Source organism: Ursus americanus, chromosome 5 (genome assembly GCF_024610735.1).
Source record: "Ursus americanus isolate L20-20 chromosome 5, mUrsAme1.1.p, whole genome shotgun sequence".
Taxonomy (NCBI): domain Eukaryota; kingdom Metazoa; phylum Chordata; class Mammalia; order Carnivora; family Ursidae; genus Ursus; species Ursus americanus.
Window position 1 is genome coordinate 51301693 of NC_142131.1, and position 23776 is coordinate 51325468.

At 45.1% G+C, this 23776-nt stretch overlaps 2 protein-coding genes across 18 annotated transcripts in view; one reads left to right on the plus strand and one right to left on the minus strand.

Moving 5' to 3' along the window:
• Positions 1-18002, plus strand: part of FGF1 (fibroblast growth factor 1) — a 93903-nt gene extending 75901 nt beyond the window's left edge. For 5 of the 6 annotated variants that reach the window (XM_045794402.2, XM_045794399.2, XM_087862184.1 and 2 more), the window contains 2 exons: positions 10342-10445; positions 14663-18002. In XM_045794402.2, coding sequence (XP_045650358.1) covers positions 10342-10445; positions 14663-14857 — 299 coding nt within the window. In that variant the 3' untranslated portion in view covers positions 14858-18002. The remainder of the gene's footprint in view (positions 1-10341; positions 10446-14662) is intronic. The other variant, XM_045794401.2, reaches the window with a different exon arrangement.
• Positions 1-23776, minus strand: part of LOC123790207 (uncharacterized) — a 385091-nt gene that overhangs the window by 135121 nt on the left and 226194 nt on the right. The gene's annotated exons all lie outside the window — the stretch shown is intronic.

Below are 23776 nucleotides of genomic sequence, written 5' to 3' on the forward strand. Positions count from 1 at the left end.
TCTGGCAACATTCAGAGTGGTGTTCGCCTTTTCATTTACTCTAGAACTAAGAACAAGGGCCAAGGAGGACAGAAATCAGAGTAAGCGGGGTGAGTGAGCAGAAATCTATCTCTGTACCTGTCAATGCCAGGAGAAAAGGATAATCCACATACTCTCTGTAGACTCAAGGGGCCCTAGATCTGGAGTCAGAAAGCCTGAGTTCATATTCCTGCACTGTCACTTTCTAACTGGAACAGCACTGAACAAGGACCATTCTCCCCATTTTGCATAAAATGCTCTGCAAAATAAAAGTCAAGTCCCCCAGCCCAAGGAAACTTCCAATCACTCTTCCTGTCTAGAAATGTAGATGTCTCCAGTGTTCCCAACTGTCTAATCTTGAGAATAATACTGGGACTCAGCTTCCTCACCCGGGGAATGGGAATAATAACACCGTCCTGTGTGTCTGAAAAGGCTGAAAAGTCTTAAAGATCCTGCAGGCAAGAAGACTCCCTGGCATGGACATACCCACTGAGTGTGGTTCTGTCGCCCTCTACTGCCCAGTGGCAGTACTGCCACACACTGTCCATTTCAAGGGTTATTCTGAAACAGAATCAATCTGGACAGGGCAGGGTCAGAGAGAGTAGATGACCCTGGCTTACTGATTAGCACCGTCTGGTGAGGGGATGGTTTCTATTCCTAGATCATTAGTTTGAGCATGACTAGAGACTGTGGTTACAGGTAAGGAGCCATACTCTAAGACTTCCATCAGGAAGAATATTTCTAAAACTCAAACATTGAAATACATCTACATAAATAATACCAAGTAGAACTGCATGCCTTCCAGCTCTACAAGGCAAAAAATAACTCTTTTCACAGCTCCTCTTTGTCTGCAACCAGCGGATCTGCCCTTGGCAAAACTGGGATGTTTTCAAAACTTATCTTCTTCCTACTTCCAGGAGAATGAGTTTCCAAGTACCTAACACAAGGCCTTTCTTGGAGTGGTATAAACCTACAACAGATGCTTGTGCGCAGGCCATTGTAATGTAGGCCTGAGTAAAATGTTCCCATAACTCTTCAAATCACGGCTATAGGCAATCATCCATTCAGGCTGTGACCATCTGTTACACCATTCTAGGAAACCCAGGCAACATCAGAGTAAGAGCTGCAGACCAGGAGACAAGGCAATGGGTCTTAAGTTGCAAGAAGATTCATGGTGACCCCTATGGCTTTCCTCTGGGACATGGGTAGATGGTGGCATCACCTTGAGAGGGAGGATCCTGGAAGAGGAACGGGCACAGGGAAAGATGACCAGTACCATTTTGGACACGGAGCATTTGAGGAGTGCCTCTTGTACCATGCATATCTCCTTGTAGTTATAATTATACTTATCTGTGTGATTATTCAACGGTCCTCTCCCCTACTAGGCTCCCTGAGGATGGGGACTTTGTTTCTTATAGCTCAACAATGCAATTCTGTGTCTAGTACATTGACTGGCACTTGGCATATGCCCAATAAATATGAGTTTGATGAGTGAATGAATTGTACTGGTGGCAGATAAATTCAAACTCAACAGTAGATTCAGTAAATACTTATCGAGCACAATGCCAGGCATTGTGTTAGATTCTTTCATTTCCACTTAACCATAATCTCACAAGGTTATGAATTATCACTCTGCAGACACTGAGCTAACAGGGTCTGTGACCAGTTAGTAAGTGGGAAAGTTGAAAGAGGTCCATAGCTTCTTCTTCCAAAACTAAGGTTCTTTCCATATACCACTACTGTCCCTGATATCAATACCATGATGGTGGTCTCACCCCACGAACTGATTATATAAACATACTGGAGTGGCGCCTGGGGGGGCGCAGTCAGTTAAGCATCCGACTCTTGGTTTCGGCTCAGGTTGTGATCTCAGGGTCGTGAGATACAGCCTCGTGTCAGGCTCTGCGCTCACCATGGAGTCAGCTTGAGATTCTCTCTCCCTCTCCTTCTGACCCTGCCACTCCCCCTGCTCTCTCTCTCTCTCTCTCTCTCAATATCTCTCTAAAATAAATAAATAAATCTTAAAAAAAAAAGTACTGAATTCACACAGCCTGTCATGTGGACCAGAGGGGGGTAGGTGCAGCTCCTTGTCCCCCTAGGGAAGTCCCCGTTTTTTCATTTTAAAAACAGTTCCCATGTCCTAGGAAAGGAGGAACCTTAAAGTGTTATATATACTGCCAGGCACATAGTAGGTGCTCAGAAAAGTTATTCACTATCGCCACCACTTCTAGGCTTACTTGACCTTCTTCCTGCAACCATCTGATATCTATAGGCTGTTACGTTAAACGAATGTTAGCCTTGCTCACTGGACTTAGTATTACTCTTCATCTCGGTGTCGCCAGGACCGTGTAGGTTTGGAGCTCTCGAGGTCTGGAATGTAGGAAAAATGTGCCCAGGCCCAGCAAGCCCTGCCCTGTCTAACTGCTCTGGCAGAGAGAGCAAGCTGTCGTGGGCAGAGCGAGGAGGGGCTCGGTGTTCGATTCTGCTCTTCCTGCTGCACTTTCCTCTTGGGCAAAAGGGGACATGGTTTGTTCCTCAACGGGATGAGTTCCTGAACGGTAACTGGAGAAGAACAAGTTCATGAGCATCCCAAATCAGCAGCCTCCTCCGTGACCCACACTCCTTGCCTCCCCAAGCACACAAGAGGCTGTGTGGGGAGCACAATTACTGGCGCTGCTCGCCGCACAAATGGAAATGTTCCTGAGCAAAGTGTGTGCCAATCAAATATTTATAAATCAAACCACATCCTAAAGGCACTAAGGGAGTTCACTGGTCAGAGGAATCGTACTTTGCGGCCCTTTCTAAAGGGCAGAATCCTCTCCAGTGAAATTCCCCCTGCCTCCTTGTTTGGGGCCGTGCAGACTTCAGTTTCTGGTCTGCTGTGACTCGGCACCTCATGGTAAAGGCACTTGGCTCCCCACCAGCTTGGGCTGCAAGTCAAGACAGCTTTTCAGATCACCAAGGTGGGCAGAACTGGGCCCTGCTGGCAGAAGCCAGAGAGCAGGGCAGGTCTTCAGGCAGAAATGCTCCCCCACCCCTTGTGGGGTGTTCTCACCTTGGTGGGATGTGATGCCAGAGGACTCCTTGCCCCTCCTCCCACTCACCCCTTATCTGGTTGTACAGAAGAGATTTTTCTGGATAGACTTTTTTTTTTTTAATTAATATCACACAGTGCTTGGACTATATCAAAATTTTCCAGGCATCTTTCTTCAGACTCTAAAGCAGAAGCAGACACCTTTACACATTCTAAGAAAAGTCTTTTTCATATATATATGTATTCCAAACCACTGGAATTTTTTTTCCACAAACTCACTTTTTTTTCTTCTCCATCTTTCTCTAATGTTTTACGGAGCCCAGCTTGTGGCTACGTTTTAATTACAAATGCCACTGACATAAAACAACCTCACCGAGTTCTGAATGAGGCTGACCTCACTTTGGGTAAACACAGCAAAGGACGGGAAGTCTCCGACCCAGAATAAACTAGGCACGTAATCTCTTTTGGCCTCTCTTTGGAGAGCAGAGGTGGAAAGCAGGCTTAAAGGCCACGGACATACTACCAAAGCAGAACCCTCCCTCTGGGCTCACTTGTCCCCTGAATGCACCAGTTGTAATCTTATCTTTAAAATTTTCTAGGGCAGGAGAGGAAGACGTTAGGATGGCTTGGGGCTCGGAACCACGGTGCGGTGCCCCAAAGCTCACTTCGTCTTGGCAGTGGCAGGCTCATAACACCTTTTTCCTTCTTTCTATCCTTGGAAAGTAAGAATCATGTATCTTCCTGTGAATAAAAGACTTGCTAAGAGCTAATGGAAGGCACCGCAGAGATACAGACATAGTTCTGCAGAAAAACAGGTAGACTGCCTAGTTAGGGGCTGCCATATCCACCCAAAAGCTCTGGGTTCACCTTCATGTAGGTTCCTCCAAGAAAGAAGACCCGTGAAGGGGTCCAAACTATAAACACGGGGCAGGGAGGAGCACAATCCAAAAAGGTGGAAATTACATTGCAGAATTTTGGCATTTAGTTTTGATAAAAAGGCCATTCCTAAACCAGCACACCTTTCCGCATTTCCTACTAAAGAAGCAGGACTCTAGATTCTCCCGGGCACGTGATAGTCACAAATCCACCAAGCAAATGCTTACAACCTGTGTATAAAAATGCTTTGTAAATTTGAATTTCTCTAGGAAACTTATGTCTATCTAGAGTACCTTTTAAAAATGTGCTGGAGAGGGGCAGAGTAGAGGCCTGGCTGGGGGCAGAGAAGGCAGGAGCCCTAGGCAGTGGTAGAGCCTCTGTGACTGTGTAGGCCGTGGGGGCTGTGCGAACTGGGGACCACAACAAAGAAATTTAAAAATAAGTAAATAAAATAAATAAAACAACAAATCTAAAACAATATTTTTTAATTAAAAATTGCTTCCATTTCTCCTAAGTCAAAAGTGGAACAGTAAGTACTCTATGGACTAAATGACTTGTCTCATTTTTCAAAAAGTACTTGTCCTTTCATCCTGGGGATGTGTTAGAGCCAAGGTCCTTCCTGTCACAGACAGCAAGTCCTAAATTCCCTGCCCGGGATAAAGAAAAACTGCTCCTTCCCTTTTGCTCGGGTGTTAGTTAACCTGGTGGAAGGTGCTGGAAAAGGAAACTGAGCAGAGAATGGGGGCCCCTAGTGCCCCCTCACCCCTGTTCTGCCTCATCAGTTTTCCTGGCTCCCTGTCACCCCCCAAGAAGATTCACCTTCACAGATACCTATGTTCGGGTCTACACAAGGCCTGGGTCAAGCCTGAGCTGGATCATAGAGAACAAGGGGTGGTCAGGAGCAAGCAACGGGAGCCTTGGCCAGCTCTGAGTGTTTGCCCATTGACTAAGAGCCAAGCCTTATACAACAACTACAGCCCCAAAAAGGAGAAGTCCATGGTTACCAGCAGCCCCATCACCCAGACTCAACCAGGGTCACCTGGTGGCTGGGCTTGCTTCAGAACTGTGTTTTTACAAAATGAAAAGCTAGGACAAAGGGGAAGTTCCTCCCACTGCCCTCCACAGACTCGGCCCTTCTCTTCATCCTCCCCAGAGCAGCAACTGGTATGAATTTGGTCTGAATCTAAGGCACATTTTCCCATTTTACTCTCTATGTATTCATGACCAGTGCGCACTGTTTTGTGTCTTTTACAGAATTCCATCAAGGATTTACTACAAATATTCTTTTGTAATTTGCTTTTTTCACCCTACATTATTTTCTGCTTTTCTTTGAAAGATAAAAAACGTGTATATATATATATATATATATATTCATTCTACCTAATATATGTGTATCTACCATATGTAATAATATCTAATACATATGAAAGAGAAAGAGAGTTTCTGCTGTGGCTGTTGCACTTGTGTTTGCTTTTAGCTGAAAAACGAGTGGGGTTTCTCTAGTTTGCGTCTTTATCATTACAGGGCCTTAGCCCCCTCAGCTCCTGGGGCAGGGTCCCTGTGTGGCACAGGGCATGGCTCCCAGCCCGCAATGGAAGGGCAGGGAATGTGTGTTGACTGAGTGGTTTCCAGGCCCTGGTGCTGCTCCGAGAGGGAGGAGTTGCTGCTGAGCCAGGCTGGGTGGCTACCCCTCCCCTCTCTGAGCCCCCCTTCTCAAAAGCACTCCTTCCCGCTCCTCCTGGGCAGCAGCTGCCAGAGGCTGTAGGTTGAGAAGACTGGAGTGAAGTCACTCAAGGGAGCCCGGACACCTCGTCGGTTCCACGAGCGGCCCCGGCTGGGTGTTACTCCTTCCTGCCAGGCCTGTTCACAGAGGATATATGTTTAGGAAACTTAGCCAGAAAGAAATCCAGTGAAAATGAGCTATGAAACTTGGACATCCTGGAGAAATAATATTTACAGAGGAAACTCTTGAGACGAACTCTCACCAGTGCAACAACCCTGGCGTTGGGGCTCATGGCTGAGGACTGAGTCCTGTGCCAAGCAGCTCTGGCTCATGTTTACCTCCGTGAGGCCTTCACGCGGCCAACATGGGAGTCCACAGACGGCGAAGTCAACTCTACCTGCCCCCCCAGAAAGATGAATGGAGACTAGGGAAGGCAGAGAGCAGAAATGAGCGAGGAAATGAAAAGCTTTTTAAAAACGCTCCTTGCTGATAATGATGTAACAAATGTACCACTGTGATGGGGGTGTTGATAATGGGGCCTGCACACGTGTGACAGAGGTGATATATGGGAAATCACTGTACCTTCCCTTCATTTTTGCTGTGAACCGAAAACTGCTCAAAAATATAAAGTGTATTTTAAAAAATCTTCCTTTATACCACAAAAGGACCTATCCTTTGGGATTTCTGCAGTACCTATAATGTGTTTGAATAAACACCTACGTAATGGGTGGGTAGGTGGAAAAAAGTCCCAGGCAATTAACCTGGAGCTACAAATGGGGTCCTGGATCCGCCATCGTGTGCATCTTGTCTGACCTTGAACACAAGGAAGTGCAAGAAAAGAGAACTCGGCTGGATTTGGATCCATCTTTCCCATCATTGGAGCCCAGGGTGTTGTATGAAAGAGAAGAAAAAACAGGATACTCGTGATACTCAGAGCTAGGCTCTGGTCACAATGTTACTCCTGATTATAAGTGTGATGTTGCAGCAAGCTTCAGTCTTCTCACCTACAGGACAAAGCCACTCCACCTTCCTCCAGAGAATGCCGGGAGAAGCAATGAAGTCACCGTAGCTCCGTGGAAATGACAGTAATGGTCCGAGGCCCTCTCCATGCATTAGATCATTTAATCCTCAAAACAATGTCTGCTTCCAGAGAAGCAGGTATTATCATAACACATAAGGCAACAGAGCTCAATAGCCTGCCCAATGATCACACAGCCAATACCCAGCCAAGCCAGACTTTGAATTCGTGTGGTTTGATTCTGGAACCCACAATCTAATTTTTACTGTTTATAAACTAGCACGATGCCTGGTAATCCATACACAGTTAGTCCCTTCCCTCGGTCTCTCTTAAACATACAGGATTATGCTGAGAAAATGGCAGGAAAGTGTATGTAAAACTTCTCTGAAGACCATAAGATCCAATGAAAAGACAAAGCACTAAAAAATCCCAATTTGATTGAGATATTATTCGTATACCATAGAATTAACGCACTTACAGTGTACAAGTCAATGGTTTTCCTTATATTCACAGAGTTGTGACTATCTCCACAATCCATTTTAGAACATTTTTATCACCTGCAAAAGGAACCCTGTACCTCTCAACCAGAATTCCCCCTTTGCTCTCCCCCTTCCTCCTCAGCCCCTGGCTACCACCAATCTATGTCCTGTCTCTATGGGTCTGTCCATTCTAGACATTTCATTTCAATAGAACCATATAATATGTGGTCCTTTGTGGCCGGCTTCTTCCACTGAGTACGTTTTCAAAGCTCATCCACGTTGTAGCACCTAAGAGTACCCCGTTCCTTTTTACGGCCAAACAATATTCTGTTGTATGTAGCACTGCTGTGAAAGGTATTTACTTAGATGTTGGAGCTGGGGAAAACTTTAGAGACTGAATCAAAGCCTTCCCATGTTACTGATAAAGAGACTGTGGCCTGAAGGTTAAGGAGCCTCGCCAAGGTCACCTAGCGGGCTGGTGGGAGAGCCGTAAAGCTCTCAACTCGGCCCCTCTGACTTCATCCCACAAAGCATCACTGGAAACATAATTCAAAGTGCACAGCTTATGGATGATGGACAGCAGGACCATCTCTGCAAATATCAGCCGAATCATCGGTTTAACAAATCTATCTTGGCTGAACCAATGGACAAGGCACAGGGTGAGGGGCTGTAGACCTGTGGGGAGAAGGACAGAGAAGATCCCTGCTCTTTCCCCAGGTACACATTCTCCTGGGGAGGCAGAAATAAAGGCGCAAACCCTTAAATGACAGAAACAATTGTTCGCTGTAGAAAGTGCCAAAGAGGAAACAAAGGACTGAGAAAGAGGACGATGGGGGAACTCAGGTGGCATTGGCAGGGGCAAGGTTGTGTACAGTTGTGGGGGCCTTGGGTGGGAAAGGCTTCTCTGAGGAGGGGGCATTTAGGCTGGGGCCTGGAGGAGGAGAAGGACCAACTATGTCAACATCAGGGGGAAGAAGGTGCCAGATAAAACGTCAAGTGTGGGCAAGATTCCTGAGGTAGGAGAGAGCTTGACGTGTTAGGTGAGTTAAATGGATGGGGCGGGTGACTGAGTGAGCAAGTGGTGTGGTGTGAGGCTAGAGCAGAGGTCCAGATCACGATGGAGGCCTTCTGGCCTGTTCTCTCATGACTACCCTCTCGGACTAACCCAAGTCAGGAGGACCCGTGGGAAAGGAGATCTGTGGCTTCCGGTTTCCTTCCTGTGAGTTAGATAAACTCCACTGACCACAGGAAGCTAGAGGAGACCCGAGTCTCTGTAGTAAACACTTCCAAGGACAAGAGAACTGCATCTTCAGTAAGGGTGAGTAACTATGTATCACTCTCAGGATGAATCAGAAGATAAGGAAAACAGAGGGAAATGAGAAAATACAGACATATTAATAAGGAAGCGGTTAAATGATTGTGGTACAGCTACGTAGTAGAACACGGTGCAGCTGGCAAAAAGAATGAGGTTAACTCTTTCAGTGCTGAACTGACAAGATCTCCGGTTGGTTGTTCAGCAAACAAAGAAACAAAACAAAACAACAAGGTACACAGTTGTGTGTGTATCATACCATTTGTGTTAAAAAAAAAAAAAAGGCAGGAAGGATAACACGTATTTGCCCAGATGTGCATAAAAGCTCTCTAGAAGGGTATGCATAAAATATACCTAGGAGGGGGTTACTTGTTGGTCTCTGCCTCTCCCCACCGCTGAAGAATGTGTCCTGGGAGGAAGGACAAGGGTCTCATCTGTCCTGTTTACCACTGTATCCCCAACAGTCGCACATGGGAGGCTAGGGGACAGAGGCAATAGAAGGGAGACTCTGTCTCCTCTTATACAGTTTCCAAGTTTGAAACACATGAATATATTTCCTATTCAAAGAAATTAAATAAAATAGGAAAGCAAGGAAAAGGCAATGAGGGGTCTCCAGGTCCCAACCAGAGCCTGGTGTTCCTTCCTGCCCACCTTGACCCTCAGCCTCTGACTAAGCTGACCCTTAGGGAGGTCAGCCTGTCCTCCCGGAGAATGGGGTGCTCACTGGTCCGCAGTTAGATTTTTCGCCCCTCATCATCACGACAGTCTAGTGACCAAAGAAATTGTCCAGAGAGCCCAGAATTAATTTTGCTTCTCAAATGTGAGCCATCAAAGGGTCTCCCCCTGTAGAGCCACCAGAGGGAGAATGAACAAATGAAGAATTTTTGAATGGGCGTCATACTCCAGGTAGTGGTCTGGCAGTGGGCAAGGCTCCTTAGGGGTATTAATCCGTATAAATGGGGAGTCTAACTCGGAGGAACTCAGGTCCTTGCTCTCAACTTCATAGTTTCCCAACCTCAGCACTACTGACGTTCTGGGCTGAATAATTCCTCATTGTGGGGGCTGCCCTGAGCATTACAGAATGTGTCACAGCACCCCTGGCCTCGATGTACCATCTTCACTGCAGTCAACACAGCCCAAAATGTCTCTGGACGTGGTCAGATGTCACCTGGCAAACAGCATCACCCCAGGGTGAGAACAACTGTTCCCATCCCTGCATTTCCAGATAACTGCTTTGTCTTCCCGATGAGACACTGGGGCTCCCCTCTGCTTGTACTCCAGCTGGGCTGCCGCCGAGGCTGGCAGCTGACTGAACTTCATGGTGGGAGAGTTCCCTGAGTTTCAGATGCACTAACCAGACCAACTTCCTGGGAACCTCTCTGTCTGGGAAAATAACACTACTGGATTTTGTAAAATAACAATGTGTACACGAGAAGCCCCCACGCCGAACAGGCTGGGGCCCTAAAAAGGCACCCCCAAAGCAGGTTGCTAATTAAAGCAAAACACACTCGGGCTGGCCAGCTGCCCGCTCTGCAGCACCTAGGAAAGCGAACGTCGCTTCCTCCCATGGTTATGTCCCCACCAGGAGGGAACAGAGACAGAGGAAGTGCAGGAGGGGTCATTCTGTAACCTGCAGGGAGATAGTGGGCACACCCATTCGTCCCTCCTTCTCTCAAGAACATCCTGCCCAAAGGGCAGCTTTCTTTGGAGGGCAAAGAAAAAGGAACTGTATGTCTATGTTTTGATGAATTTGAGGCTCATCCTTGAGGGCACTGTGAACTGAATGAGCAGAATTTTCCATGGCTAACTGTCTTGGCCGCCAGGCCCTATCGGCAACGGCTTCTTGTTTATTTACTTTCACTCGTGTTATTTCTGTTTCAGTTCAACTGCAGCTCAGTGCGGAAAGCGTAGGGGAGGTGTACATAAAGAGCACCGAGACTGGCCAGTACTTGGCCATGGACACCGATGGGCTTTTGTACGGCTCAGTAAGTATGAGGCTGACATGCTTCCAGACACGGCCAAGGTTTGAGGTTTCCAGAAATCATGTTACGTTGAGTGATGCAAACTATAAAGCAACAATTAGTCTCTGTTTGTTGTTTTTTCCAGCAGGATTCCCACCCTCTCCCCTGCCTTATTTTAGGCGCAGGCATGAAAGAGTTTCTTGTGGTGCTCTCTCAAAATACTCGGAACGTATTATCGCCTAGACACAGAGGACACATTGATTGAAATTTTAGTAACTCTTCGGTCAATCATTTCAGAATACCTATTCCCACTTCATTCACTCATTCCAAAAATGTTTCTTGGGCCCACCACATGCTGTAAGCATGTTCTCTACGCTCTTCACAAAAATTGTTGAGCCTAAATTCTAGCATGTGACTCATCATCCAACCAACATGTAGCAAGTGCCCCCGGTGTCTAAGTACTGAGGGGATGTGACGACGAATGAGCTACAGCCCCGACCTTGAGAAGCACCGTCTGAGAGTTTATCCCGGAGCTCAAAATCCTCCACATCTGCTCCGTCCCTCTCCTCAGTAGTGCTTCACACAGGTGTGACTCAGTATATACTGGTCTCTGTGAGAAAAGAATGGAAACAGTGTGATTTTGCCCCTATTGGTATCTCTGGTAGAAGATTTAAATGGAAAGAGAACTAAAGCCAATGGACCCAAGTTTTGAAATTATTTCTGAATTTCAATGATCCTTGCTCTATATCCTAACAATTGATCATTGAGGCTTAGCCAAACCCCTTTCTTCCCTTTTATGAAGATATCTACAAAAAGGCAGGCAGTAGGGGGTTTTGGTCGGAAGCTCTCTTTAACTTACATCGAATTGCCAAGGGGCAGTGGGCACAGAAAACTGTCTTTTGAAGCTGTAACTTCAGCCAGCGTTCGGGATGTGAGCACAGTTTGGGTTTTTCAGGCTGCCTGCTAGGGGTCAGAAGATGAGACTGTCAGAAAAATCAGCAGCCTCCTGCAGGCTGTTTGCTGAAATATGGATCAAATGGGACCATTCTAAAGGGTTTGGGGCTCGGGCAGTGACTGCTACATAGGAAGTAGGTTTTTTGGTGTTTTTTTTTTTTTTAAGGTGGTATTTGGTAATTCTTCTATTTGGTAATCAACCAATCACTGAATCTCAAACTCAAAACTGAATCTCAATTCTCTGCAACTGCGGCAAGTTACTTGCCTCCTCTGAGCCTTGTCTAAAATGAGGATAGGAATGGATGGTGACTGCCACATATAGGGGTTAAGAGGGGTCAGAGAAACTAATGAATCATCGAGCCTTACATCGAAAACCGGGGATGTACTGTATGGTGACTAACATAATATAATAAAAAATCATTATTAAAAAAAAAATAAAAATAAAAATAAAAAAAAAGAGGGGTCAGAGAGACAATGCACAGAACCCACCCACTAGTGCTGCTGACACATGGGAGGTGCTCCATCAGTGAGAGCTATAAAACAACTAATAAGTTTATAAATCCCTTATGCTCATTATTTCCTAGGTTATATTTATAGCTTATGGCTTTTCCTCTTTCAAATCAGTTTTGATATTTAATATAACCTTCTGCTAATTGTATTAAAAATATTGAGGGAGAGGGGCGCCTGGGTGGCTCAGTCGTTAAGCGTCTGCCTTCGGCTCAGGGCGTGATCCCGGTGTGCTGGGATCGAGCCCCATGTCAGGCTCCTCCGCTGGAAGCCTGCTTCTTCCTCTCCCACTCCCCCTGCTTGTGTTCCCTCTCTCACTGGCTGTCTCTATCTCTGTCAAATAAATAAATAAAAAATCTTTAAAAAAATATATTGAGGGAGAACCCCCAAATCCAATTTCCCCTAGGCTCCCACCACAGTCCTGGCCATCACTGCACTTCACCTGAACTACTCAGAGGGTAATCTTAATATATTATGCCTAATAATCTATATATTTCTCCACTAATAATGACCAAGTTCTAAAATATCTCAGAGCTCTGCCTCACACTCTTAACAAGTTTTAGGTATTAATCCACCCTGATACAAATTTTTATGTCTGTGGAAAGGATATTATCTTAAAAAATAAGTTTGAAAGGCTATATATCCAAACATTAATATATTTATCTCTAAGGGTGGTAAGCAGCCGATTTTACAACATGTGAATGCCTGTCTTATCCAAATTATCTACAGTAGGCCTATGTCACCCATATAGTTGGGGAAAAAGTGTGCTAAATATAAAAAAAGAAAATCATTTTTAAAATAGTCATGAATCAACTGTTAATCTCCAGGCCCTTGGCATTGCACCAAGTGCATAACAACTACTGACAAATCCTGGTTGAGGGACAGACGGAGCTCCTCCGATGCGGCCTGCTGACTCAGCCTGTGACTCAGCCGCTCTGTGTGTGTCAACTGCTCTAGTGTAACGGAGACATCAGGTGAGGGACGTGGCCGTCCTCAGCTTCGTCACAGAACGCAGGCCTGACGCCCACTGAGAGGCGTCACGGGGGACCCTCCCTGTAGAGGAGTGGGCAAGCCACACTGGTCCACAACTGCCTACCTCCTCCCACGCCCAACAATGTGCATCAAACACTAACGTCTGAGTACGTTCCTCTAGAGGCAGCAGAGTCACCCAATTACATATTACAGTTATCTCCCATCTTACTCTAAAAGGATCCAAAGTGTCTCACCCAGATGCCATTGCACTAGACTACAAATGAATAAGCAGGAAACTTGCTGTTCCATAGTTCCTTACTCTTCAAAAGGAACTTGACTGACTGCTTGCTGCATTCTCAAGAAGCAAATGCAACTCGCCACTTAGCTGGAGAGCACCTCTCATTTGTAAGGCTCTGTGTCGGCTGGGCAGACGCAAGGCTGGCAAGTTTTCACTTCTTGCCTGAGTGAGGCTCACAGCTACATACACAAACATGCCCACAAATAAAGAATAATGAACAACAAGATTGGAAACCACCAGGAAGGGCATCACTCACCACTGTGGGTGAAGAGATAACGTTGAGATCACGTGACTTGGAACTGGGGCAAAGTCGATGAACAGCATAAGTATTTTATATCCAAATACAATAAATGTATTCTAAAACTCTGACAAATAGGAAGTTCAAATGCCTAGGGTTCTTCCCACTTTCTAACAGATGAACTTCAAGGAAAACAGTAATTGTTGGTAGAGATTTTTAAAGTAACTGCACTACTTAATATGTCGTAGTGATCTTTCCAGCTTAATAAATTGGCAACTGCGTTGGATTCCAATGTGTGGATGTAGCCCTAGCCACTTAACCAATCGCCCTTCCATGAAGACGTAGGTTGCTTCGAATGTGTTCCCATTATACCCTGTACTTCAAAGACTACCCTCGAAAATACCATTTTACACTACTCAACTATCTCCTAAGGCTCAATTCCTACAAATGAAATTGCTGGGTCAAAGGTTGCCAAACTACCCTCAGAAAATTGCCACCAATTTATCTCACCAACAGTGCACGGAAGTGCCAATTTCCTATGCTCTCATAATACTAAGCATTGTAAATTTTTTTGTTCTTTGCAGATATTATAGCCAACATGTTGAATTGTTTTTAATTTGCATTTTCTTGTGAGATTGAATGTTTTCATAGGTTTATTTCCTATTTTTTTTTTAAAAATGGGATAGCATGCCATTTTGCTAACATCATCAGCCTCTATCCGTATGGCTTTATCTATGTCCTTCTGTGTGTTCATACGTAAAGATATGGGGAAGTATGTTCATTGATTGTAAACAGTTCCCTATATCTGGGTGGGTGGCTTTGGGGTGGTTTTTAAATTTTTCAAGTCCAAACTTAAAAACCCCCACCACATCACAGTTTGGTTTTACCGATTTTGGCCATTTTTCAGGGTCATGTCCATGTGCTGAGCCTTTGGAGACAAAAGGCCCAGCCCTGCCCTTGATGTGCTATGGTCATTCAGGATCTCCCCAGCAGGGAACTCCAGGGCCCTGAGGACAGCAGATGGAAGGGGAGCTTGCAAAAATAGTTAATAAATTTGAAGGCTCACTAGGTTCTGGGTCCTGTTCTAAGTTATTACCATTACTGTTACCCTCAGAGACAGGTCCCATTACGATCTCAATTCTCCTGAAAAAGAAACTGAAGCACAAAAAAGCCTCAGCAGACTTGCCCAAGGTCGCGGGGCTAGTAAAAAGAGAAACCTCACTGAAAACCAATCTCTAATAATTCTATTCTCTTCCGGTCTTATCTTTTTAGCAGACACCAAATGAGGAATGTTTGTTCCTGGAAAGGCTGGAGGAAAACCATTACAACACCTACACATCCAAGAAGCACGCGGAGAAGAATTGGTTTGTTGGTCTCAAGAAGAACGGAAGCTGCAAACGTGGTCCTCGGACTCACTATGGCCAGAAAGCAATTCTGTTTCTCCCCCTGCCAGTCTCCTCTGATTAAAGAAATATCTTCTGGGTGCCGACCACTCCAGAGGAGGCTGACGGGTCCTCACCCAGTTGACCCCAGATTGTTCCCTTGACCATTGGCTACACTAACCCCTGGTCCACAAAGCCTGAATTTGTAAGCAATGCGCTTCTAAATGCCCAGCTCACTTTTTTTTTTTTTTTTTTTTTTTTTTTTGCAGAGCCTCTTACTCCAACACAGTTTGGAAGAGAGGGATCAAATTGCTTCTAGAGGCCAACTGGCTGGTCAGTCTGGGTGTGTGGATGTCCAGTTGCCTCCGGGCACCTGCTGCAGGCTGAGCCTCTCAATGCAAAAAGTGTGGCCAAATGAAGTGTGTTCAGGGGGCTGCCATGTGGGTCATTAGTAACTGCATACAATTCCCTCTACTGAGTAAACTCTTATCTGTGATTCCCCAAAACATCTGGCATGATGCCCTTTCGTCCTTTCAATACCCCACAACTATCAACAGCTTATGGCTAGGTTAGGGGAAGGCAGTGTTCCATGAGTACAAACTGGGATGAAGAAATCAAATCCCTCCCCCACCCAATAACAGAAGGGACTAAAATGGCAAAGGGAGATTGGGTTCTGGTGGACAACTTGGAAGGCTGGGCTCTCAATGCGGAATAAACAAAGGATGGGAGGCTTAGCCACAAGAAAGCAGGATAAATGCATAGCTTTGGAAGTCCTTACGATGCCTTGACTTTCCCAAGATTATTTGGCAGCAGGAAGCCCCAGGATGATGTCAGACAGGCAGCATGAGAAGCCGGCTCTTGATAAAAGCAAAAACATCCAGTGTTGGTAAATTCATTTGGGTCTGGGGTGTGGGAGTGCTGAGAAAGAAAGGAAACGTGGGCTGAGGGGATGCTTTCCTAGAAAGAGATAGATTCTAGAAGTGGGGAGGAAAGAGAAAGGGACGCCAGGACTGGTGCTTTGTCCCAAGAAAACAGAGGATCTGAGGTCCCAGGCAGTGTTTACACATCACAAGCGGATTGGGTTTGAGTGTAGATTCCGATGCGGTGGGTCTGGGATATGGTTTGTGTATTTCTAACATGCCCCAGGTGCTGCAAGGGCTGCTGTCCTCCCCCCCACCCCCAATTTAAGTAGCAAAGTCCTGAAGAATGCTGTTCAAAGGAAGGTGGCTCAAGCCCCTGATCCCCTCTCACCTCACCCTCAGAAACATACAGAGCACGAGTCTTCCTGAGCTCTCAGGCAGCGTGAGCAGCAGTGATGCTGGTGTGAAGGAACATGGATGTGAGGCGCTTTGGCCCGGTGCCTATAAAATACCCATTTAGAAGATATACAAAAGCATACTTCAAAAATGTTAAACCCTCACCAACAGCTTTTCTCAAGAGACCATTTGTGTTATGATTACTTGTATAAATATGCTTCCTGCTTAAAGTAAACTTGACCCAAGTGGCTAGCAAATTAGAAACACCATTCATCTCTGACATATGATACTGTTGCCATGTAAAGGCCCTTAATAAGCCATTTACATTTACTGTGAGACTGTATGTTTTAATCACATTTAAAAATATAGAGCTCAAAGGCAGTTAACTGATTAGCATTCAGCCACTGAGAATAATAATAGGCTATGATGTATAAGCTCTTCAATTATCTACTACTTACACTACATTACCTATAAAAAGAGATTGTACGTCGTTTTCCATTGTGCTATTACAAATTTTCTTTGAAAGTGGGGACTCTGAAGCAAAGATATGATAACTGTGGATAAAAACTGCTGACAATATTAGCTCATGGTATAAGGAACTGACATGACTAATTGAAAAATAATTCCTTACTAACTGAATTGTCATGTCTATGATGGGGAAAAAAAAAGACAATCTGTGAAAGTTCGAAGCAACAGTGCAACCGAGGAACTGAACTAAGTTCACACTATAGTTCATAATATTCTGCATTTTGTACAGAAAAACGAATTCAGCACTTTTTGTTTTTGTAACTTGGATAAGACAATTCTATGTTATTTTAGTAAATCCTTACAGGCAAGTTGGGGATCTTGCAGTGTGGTTTAACATCTCCTTACTCTGAAGATCTGGCAGAAAAGGGTACGCAGAGAGGAAATATAAGATATTTATAATGGTCCATAATTTTTAGTGTATGAATCAAACTCAAATATAACACTGGCCAAGAAAAATTAAATGTTGCTAACAGATGAGACGGAAGTCTGTGGTTTCAGAAATCCAAAGCTGTTAGAAGAAACACTACTGTGGCCTCCACAACCTCCGCCCGGTCATTATTCATGCATTCATTCAGTGAATATTTATTTCATGCCTACTGTGTACCAGGCACTGTCCTGGGTACCGGGGCCCCTGGAAACCTTGTCTGTCTGGTTTGCTGCTGTATTCTCTCCCAGGGCATTATATTTATGATGAAAGATGCTGTGGATACATTTACTTCATTCAAGTAAAAACGGAGACTGTGTAGCTTCCTGCTGAACAAACGGCAAGTCCCAGAAACCCAGGTTCTGGAAAATTAGCCACACCCAGTGTAAGATAAACCCCTATCAAGGTGTCAGAGGCCATGGCAAGGTAAACCTAACATTTTCAACCACAGGACCATGTCTGCTTTAGGAGGACCGCTTTCAGATTGGGGAAAGAGCCTGTCAGATCTTGTAAGAAGGGAGTCGTTGGCAGATCCCCACCATCGGGAACGTGCTCTTAAACATGGAGCATTCCTGTTGCGCTCTCTCTTCCTTGAGTAAGTCAAGTCGCCATCTGCTTGTCACATGCCTCTCGTGTGGATTCATTCTCAGGCCAACTGTTAAGAATTGCCTGACATTCTGTACAAAGCATCGTAGCGTTTATGCTTTTGACTGTTTTCGGTACGGAGGTGGAGGCAGTTAGTGATCTGTTTCCTTGGAAGGGATGATCATTAGAGCCTCCTCTGGCCAACAGTGTGTACTTATCAAAAACTGAGTGGAGCGTCAAGTGTTCCTGGAGATCAAGGTCCTTGCTTTGTGTCAGAGGGGACGGAGCCCAACTCCTCAGCTTCGTGGGACATATAGCCTAAACCAGCTGAGCCCACGGGCTGCGAAGCAGACCTCTGATGAAGAAGACATCTGTCCTTTTACATCACTGTCTCTCTTTTTTTGGCACCTTATAATAAATGTTCCACTAAAAGGTGATACTGTCTCTCTGAGTTTTAGAACATCACAGGTCTCATCTTCCTATGGAAGGTCTTCCCCCCACACTTGACAGGTGTGGCTGCTTTGTTTTCTAGACACAGCTTGTCACCGGATAGGACGCCTTAAAAGCTGACAGGAAAAGCTAAGGCAGAAACAGTTCTCATTTTGTTTGGAAACCTGAGGAAATATTAGTGTTTTTCTAGAGATCCATCCATCAAGTATTTTCAGGGGATTTGCCCCCTGAAGAGTCAAGGACCATAACTAACTCAACAGGTACTTTTTTTCATAGTATAAATTACGAAAATTTATGCTACTATCGTACAGTTGACCAGCTTGTCCTTAGGCAAGTGCCTTAATGAAGGGTAACACATTTGCCCATTAGATTTTCTGAAATCACTATCATACTAAGCAACATCACCTTAAATAAACTTCTCAATACTAGTACTTCTTTTTATTTAATTTTATTTATTTATTTGAGAGAGACACAGAGCACAAAAAGGGGAAAGGGCAGAGCAAGAGGGAAAGAAACAAGCAGGCTCCCCGCTGAGCACGGAGACCTGCAAGGGGCTCGATCCCAGGACCCCGAGATCATGACCTGAGCTGAAGTCAGACACTTAACCCACTGAGCCAACCCAGGAGCCCCTCAATCTTAGGACTTCTTATTCTTAGGAGAAAGCATACTGTTGCCTAAACCTCATGGCAGAATCAGATCACAAACACAAACACCCACACATATACACACACACACAGGCTCTCACACACATCCTCGCACAAGCACGTGTACCTATTAATAATGGTTCGGCAGCGTTTGTCCACTCTACCAATTACACACAACAATCAATCGCTCCTTTTCCTTTTAAAGTCGCCTAAACCCAATACTTTCCTACTCTGGAGCTTGAGCCACAGTAAGAACTACATTTTCCATCACAACCCAGCATATATCACACACACACACACACACAACTGAAACAAAAACAGCAGGAAACTATATACAGGTGATGCATTTTTTCCCATTTCATTCCACTAAAAAATGCTGGTCAAAGATCCATTAAATTGGGTCACAACATTAATGGGTTACAACCACAATTTTTTGGAAAACACTGGCTCAAAGCAACTGGTCTTCATCCTGAAGATGACGAGACCCAATTAGGATCCTGTATGATGACTTCAGTTTTTTCAAAAACACGGTTTGTTCAAAGACAAGGGGACATCCTGTTACCCAGGAACCATCTGTTCTGAGGGCTTGGTGAATTCTTTTAGTTGGCTTGCTTCTAATCATGCAAAATGAATGTAACGATGCAGATCCCACAGGCAACCACTGCTGCCTGCAAAGCCTCCTATGTTTTTAGCAGATTTCTGCTGGCAGAGCCCTGAGGACTCTGACCCCCCTCCTCTCCTTTGAAACTCTCATCACTGTGGGGCTTGAGGGCATTCCCTGCCTAACTTCCACAGTCTTCACTTCATTCCTCCCTTTTGCTCCCCGTCCCCAAACTCTTAATTCATAAACAAGACTTGAAAAGAAGGTTGAGCCAGGAAAAGATGAGACGCCCAGAGCCTCTGAGCATCCTCCCAGCCCCCCATCGCTTTCTGACAATTACCCTCTTACCTACCTAACAGAAGAGTTTCCCATCCATCACTCAGTGACAAGATAAACACCATTGCTACTGGAATGCATCTTATACAGGGATTTGAAAATTTTCATCTTTGCTGAACCAACTAAAAAATGTAACTCTATGCCCTAAATGTTTGAGAGGGTTAGTCTGGCTGAGAATTGGCCTCTTATGGGTGAAACTGACAGCAAAAGAGAAAAGTATAACTGAAGTCACTGCCTTCCATATGCATCTGAGTGATGTCCTAGCTGCCATGGGGTGGAGAGGGGAGGGGAATCCTAACCCCAAGCACCCTTGGGTCACCGTTATATTGAGGAGGATGGTAATAGAGATACATCAAACAAAGACATGCCTTCAAGTGCACTTGTACAAATTAACAAAAATTATTTGTAAGAGCAGTAGTGCAATATAGGAAGACTTAAGCCTGACCTAGCCATGGGACTTGTAATGTCTCCATTTCAAAATCACTAGGCATTTGTTTGACAACCATTAAAATTGCAATAATGGCTCGTGAAAAGTGGCACACCCCCACCTTCCAACTCCACTCCTTAAACTTGTCCTCCAGCCCCAGAAAGAATCTCCCGTTACTGTACATAATATTTACTCTAAAACCCAGTCAGAGAACTCAGAGCCTGAGACGTGGGGATCCGACACAGGGCGCTCGTGACCTCAGTGATCCATCTCACATTCCCTCAAGTTACAGGGAAATGTCCTAAATGACTACTGGGATCTTTCTGTAACACTGTACCCACTCTGCGGTTGACATATTGACCATGACATACTACACTGTTAGCTTTCCACCCCAGTTAGAAAATTAAAAAGAGAAACCAGGTCACACACAGCCCGAAGCTGGAGGGTAGGTTTGCTTTATAAAACGCATGTATTGTAGGACCTAGTTTTGGGGTCTTCTGATGGGTCTGAGAATGTGTGTGATGTGGGAAGGAGGTATTTCCTAAATTGCTTCCTTCCCTCTGAGCTACCCACTGTCACACAGGCTACATTTACACATTTAGCAGCTAAACACTGGTGTCTACTTTATTACGTAAACAAGCAAAACCTCACCATGTCCTTGATGTGCTCTTCTATCAGCCTTAATGAAGGGTTGGGCGCTCCTTGTTTGGAAGTGTGTTCAATTTCAGGATTTGGTTCACTTGGTTGCTGTGTTTGGGGATGTAGGTGTAGACAAGTGGCTTGTGCAAGTCGTCACAGAGACGCACATCATTGTGATTTTTGTATTTCATATTTTCCTGCCTTAAGAGAAATTCTTTTTTTAGTCTTACCCAGAGATACATAAGAGCAAGAGGTTAGACTCTTTTACTGATATGCCTTGGCCCAGAGCTTCTTCCTCCAAAGTAAGTTACAAGGATGTCTCCGTACACTAACTGGCTTTGTTTGCCCTGTAAAAACAGGACTGTTCACAGTCTGTGACGTCAACTGTGTTGAGAGTTCAGTAGTTTCCTATAGAAGCGAACAGTGAGATCTATGGCTTTCTCAAAATACAACACTTGGGGGGGGCACCTGGGTGGCTCAGTCAGTTAAGTGTCTGCCTTTGGCTCAGGTCATGATTCTGGGGTCCTGGGATCGGGTCCTGCGTCAGGCTCCCTGCTCCGTGGGGAGTCTGCTTCTCCTTTTCCTTTCCTGCCTCTGCCTTTACTCCCTCTGGTGCTCACTCTCTCCCTCGCGCTCTCTCTCCCTCATGCTCACTCTCCCTTTCTCTCTCTCAAATAAATAAAATCTTTAAAAACAAACAAACAAACAAACAAACAAACCACCTGCATTAGGAGCCCTGAGTGTGACCTGGGAAATGGTGCAGGTTTTAGGACTGGCTGGATTATTTCTGATATTACAGGATCAAATCGTAAATCCAGGGCAGGTGTGCAGAGGGGACATAGGAGAGAGGAACTTGTTTCCCTATCCATGGTGCCACTGGAATCTGTCATAGAATATTTACCTGAAGAGAAGAAGAGAGATAGGTCTTATAGAATGCTTGAAACTGCGTATTCTCAAGCAACCTGAACATTTGGGAAGAGTTTGGCAGGGCAGGGGGCTACCCCACACCATTGAGTCCTCAAGAATAAACAGCAGGACTATGTTGAAAATGAAGCATTTTTCCTCAATTCCCTCCCTCCCTCATTCATTCATTTACTGGTCATCTATTGAGTATCTAGCATTGTGTTTGTGAGGGTCCGGTCTGGAAACTGAGACCACACCAATAATTTGAACAGGGAAACTTTAATGGGAAGAATTGTTAACTAATAAAAAGGGATTAACTACTGAGGGGGTAAAGAGATCTCTAAGCAATATTGGAATAGCAGATGGAGGGAGCAGCTTCTCTTCCAAGGCTACAGAAAGAACTCAAGGAAGAAAGAAATTGAGAGAGGGCCTTCTCTCAGGGATGAGATTTGGACTCCATTGGCAAAGGGGTGGCTGTGGCCCAAGGATCTCACCGTGGCCCCTCAGGGAGCTTCCACTGGGCGCGCTCAAGAGCCAGCGCGACTCCTTGCACGTTGTGCACCAGCCAGTTTCGCACAGGAAGCTGCCCGCCGGCCACCATGCCATCGGAGCTAGAAGAAAAGTACTAGAACCCCAAAGACAAGCCCCTACCCCTAGAAGTGTCCCTCCGGTGCCCTCTGCTGACAAAGCCTAAGCTGCATTGGCTGGCAAAGGAGAAACCTTGTCGGGGTCCAGCTGCAGTGTGACAAAAGGAGGCACAGAGGAATGGATTTGGAGCAGATAGGCAAGAACCGACAACCTGCATAACCATGGTTTGGATACTCTGCTAGACATGGCGTTAGCGATGAATAAATGTGGTCCTCGCTCTTACAAAGCTTACTGTCATAGTGGATGGCCACAGTCCCTAGAGGAAGGCATCATTTTTTTTTTTTTGGCTTTATTCCCTTTACAAAATCAGTGCTTTCTGAGACCTCTGAGCTTCTCCAAAGACGATCATATACATTCAAGTTAGTTCCTTCAGATATTAAGCCATTTGCTATTTTATTTTATTTTTTCAGGGAAATAATAAGGTCCTTTGCTATTTTAAAGCAACCCTAACCAGTGCAATATACACACAGAGAAGCAGCTAGCTCCGGAGCAGACCAGCGGAGTCGGAATCCTGGCTCCTCCGTTTACTGACTTGGTAACTTTGGGCAAGTGACTGAATCTAGCTGCCCTCCATGTCCTCCTCCACAAAGTGAGGATCCGAACAGTATCGACCTCATACGCTTGGTGAGAGGATCCACTGTGATGGAGGCATGCAAGTACTTCTAATATAATATCTGACATACAAAAAGGCTTGAATAAACATTTGCAACTGTTTTATAATAAATGCAATTATATATATTATAATAAGATAGGGGTAAAAATGATCTTTTAGATTCTCTATTCAGGTTCCCAGGGATTGTTTTCATGAACCCACACTCAGAAAGATCCTGCTTTTAAACAATTCATTTAAAAAAGATTCAAAATGGAGTGGCTCATTCAGTTGAGTGTATAACTTCAGCTCAGGTCATGATCTCGGGGTCCTGGGATCAAGCCACACGTTGGGCTCCCTGCTCAGTAGGGACTCTGCTTCTCTCTCTCCTTCTGCCCTTCTTCCTGCTCGTGCTCTCTCTCTCTCTCTCTCAAATAAATAAAATCTTTTTAAAAAATAATAAAAAAAATAAAAGTAAAAAGAGGGGCACCTGGGTGGCTTAGTTGGTTGAGCAACGACTCTTGATTTTGGCTCAGGGCACGATCTCAGGGTGGTGGCATGGAGCCCCATGACCGGCTCTGCACGCAGCATGGAGTCTGCTTGTCCTCCTCCCTCTGCTCCTCCCCCTGTGAGCTCTCTCTCTCTCTCTCTCAAATAAATAATGAAAGTCTAGATTGACTCCAAGCTTACTTTTATATGGCACATCTTAAAAACGTGCAAAAATAGAGCCAAAGAAACTATGTGTGTTTGGTTAAGAGATTTAAAATGAGATGACTTTGCTCTCTTCAGATAGTTCAAGGGTGATTTTGGTTTTCTTGCTCTGCTGGTCCAAATGAGTATAGGTATGTGGAACTTAACAAGGAAGGGGCTTTGGTTCAGCATAAAGGAAAAAACAAACTTGTAACAACTACAGCCATTCCAACCGTAGCGACTGATATCTGCCACTCCGGGAGACTGTCCCACAGAGATTGACT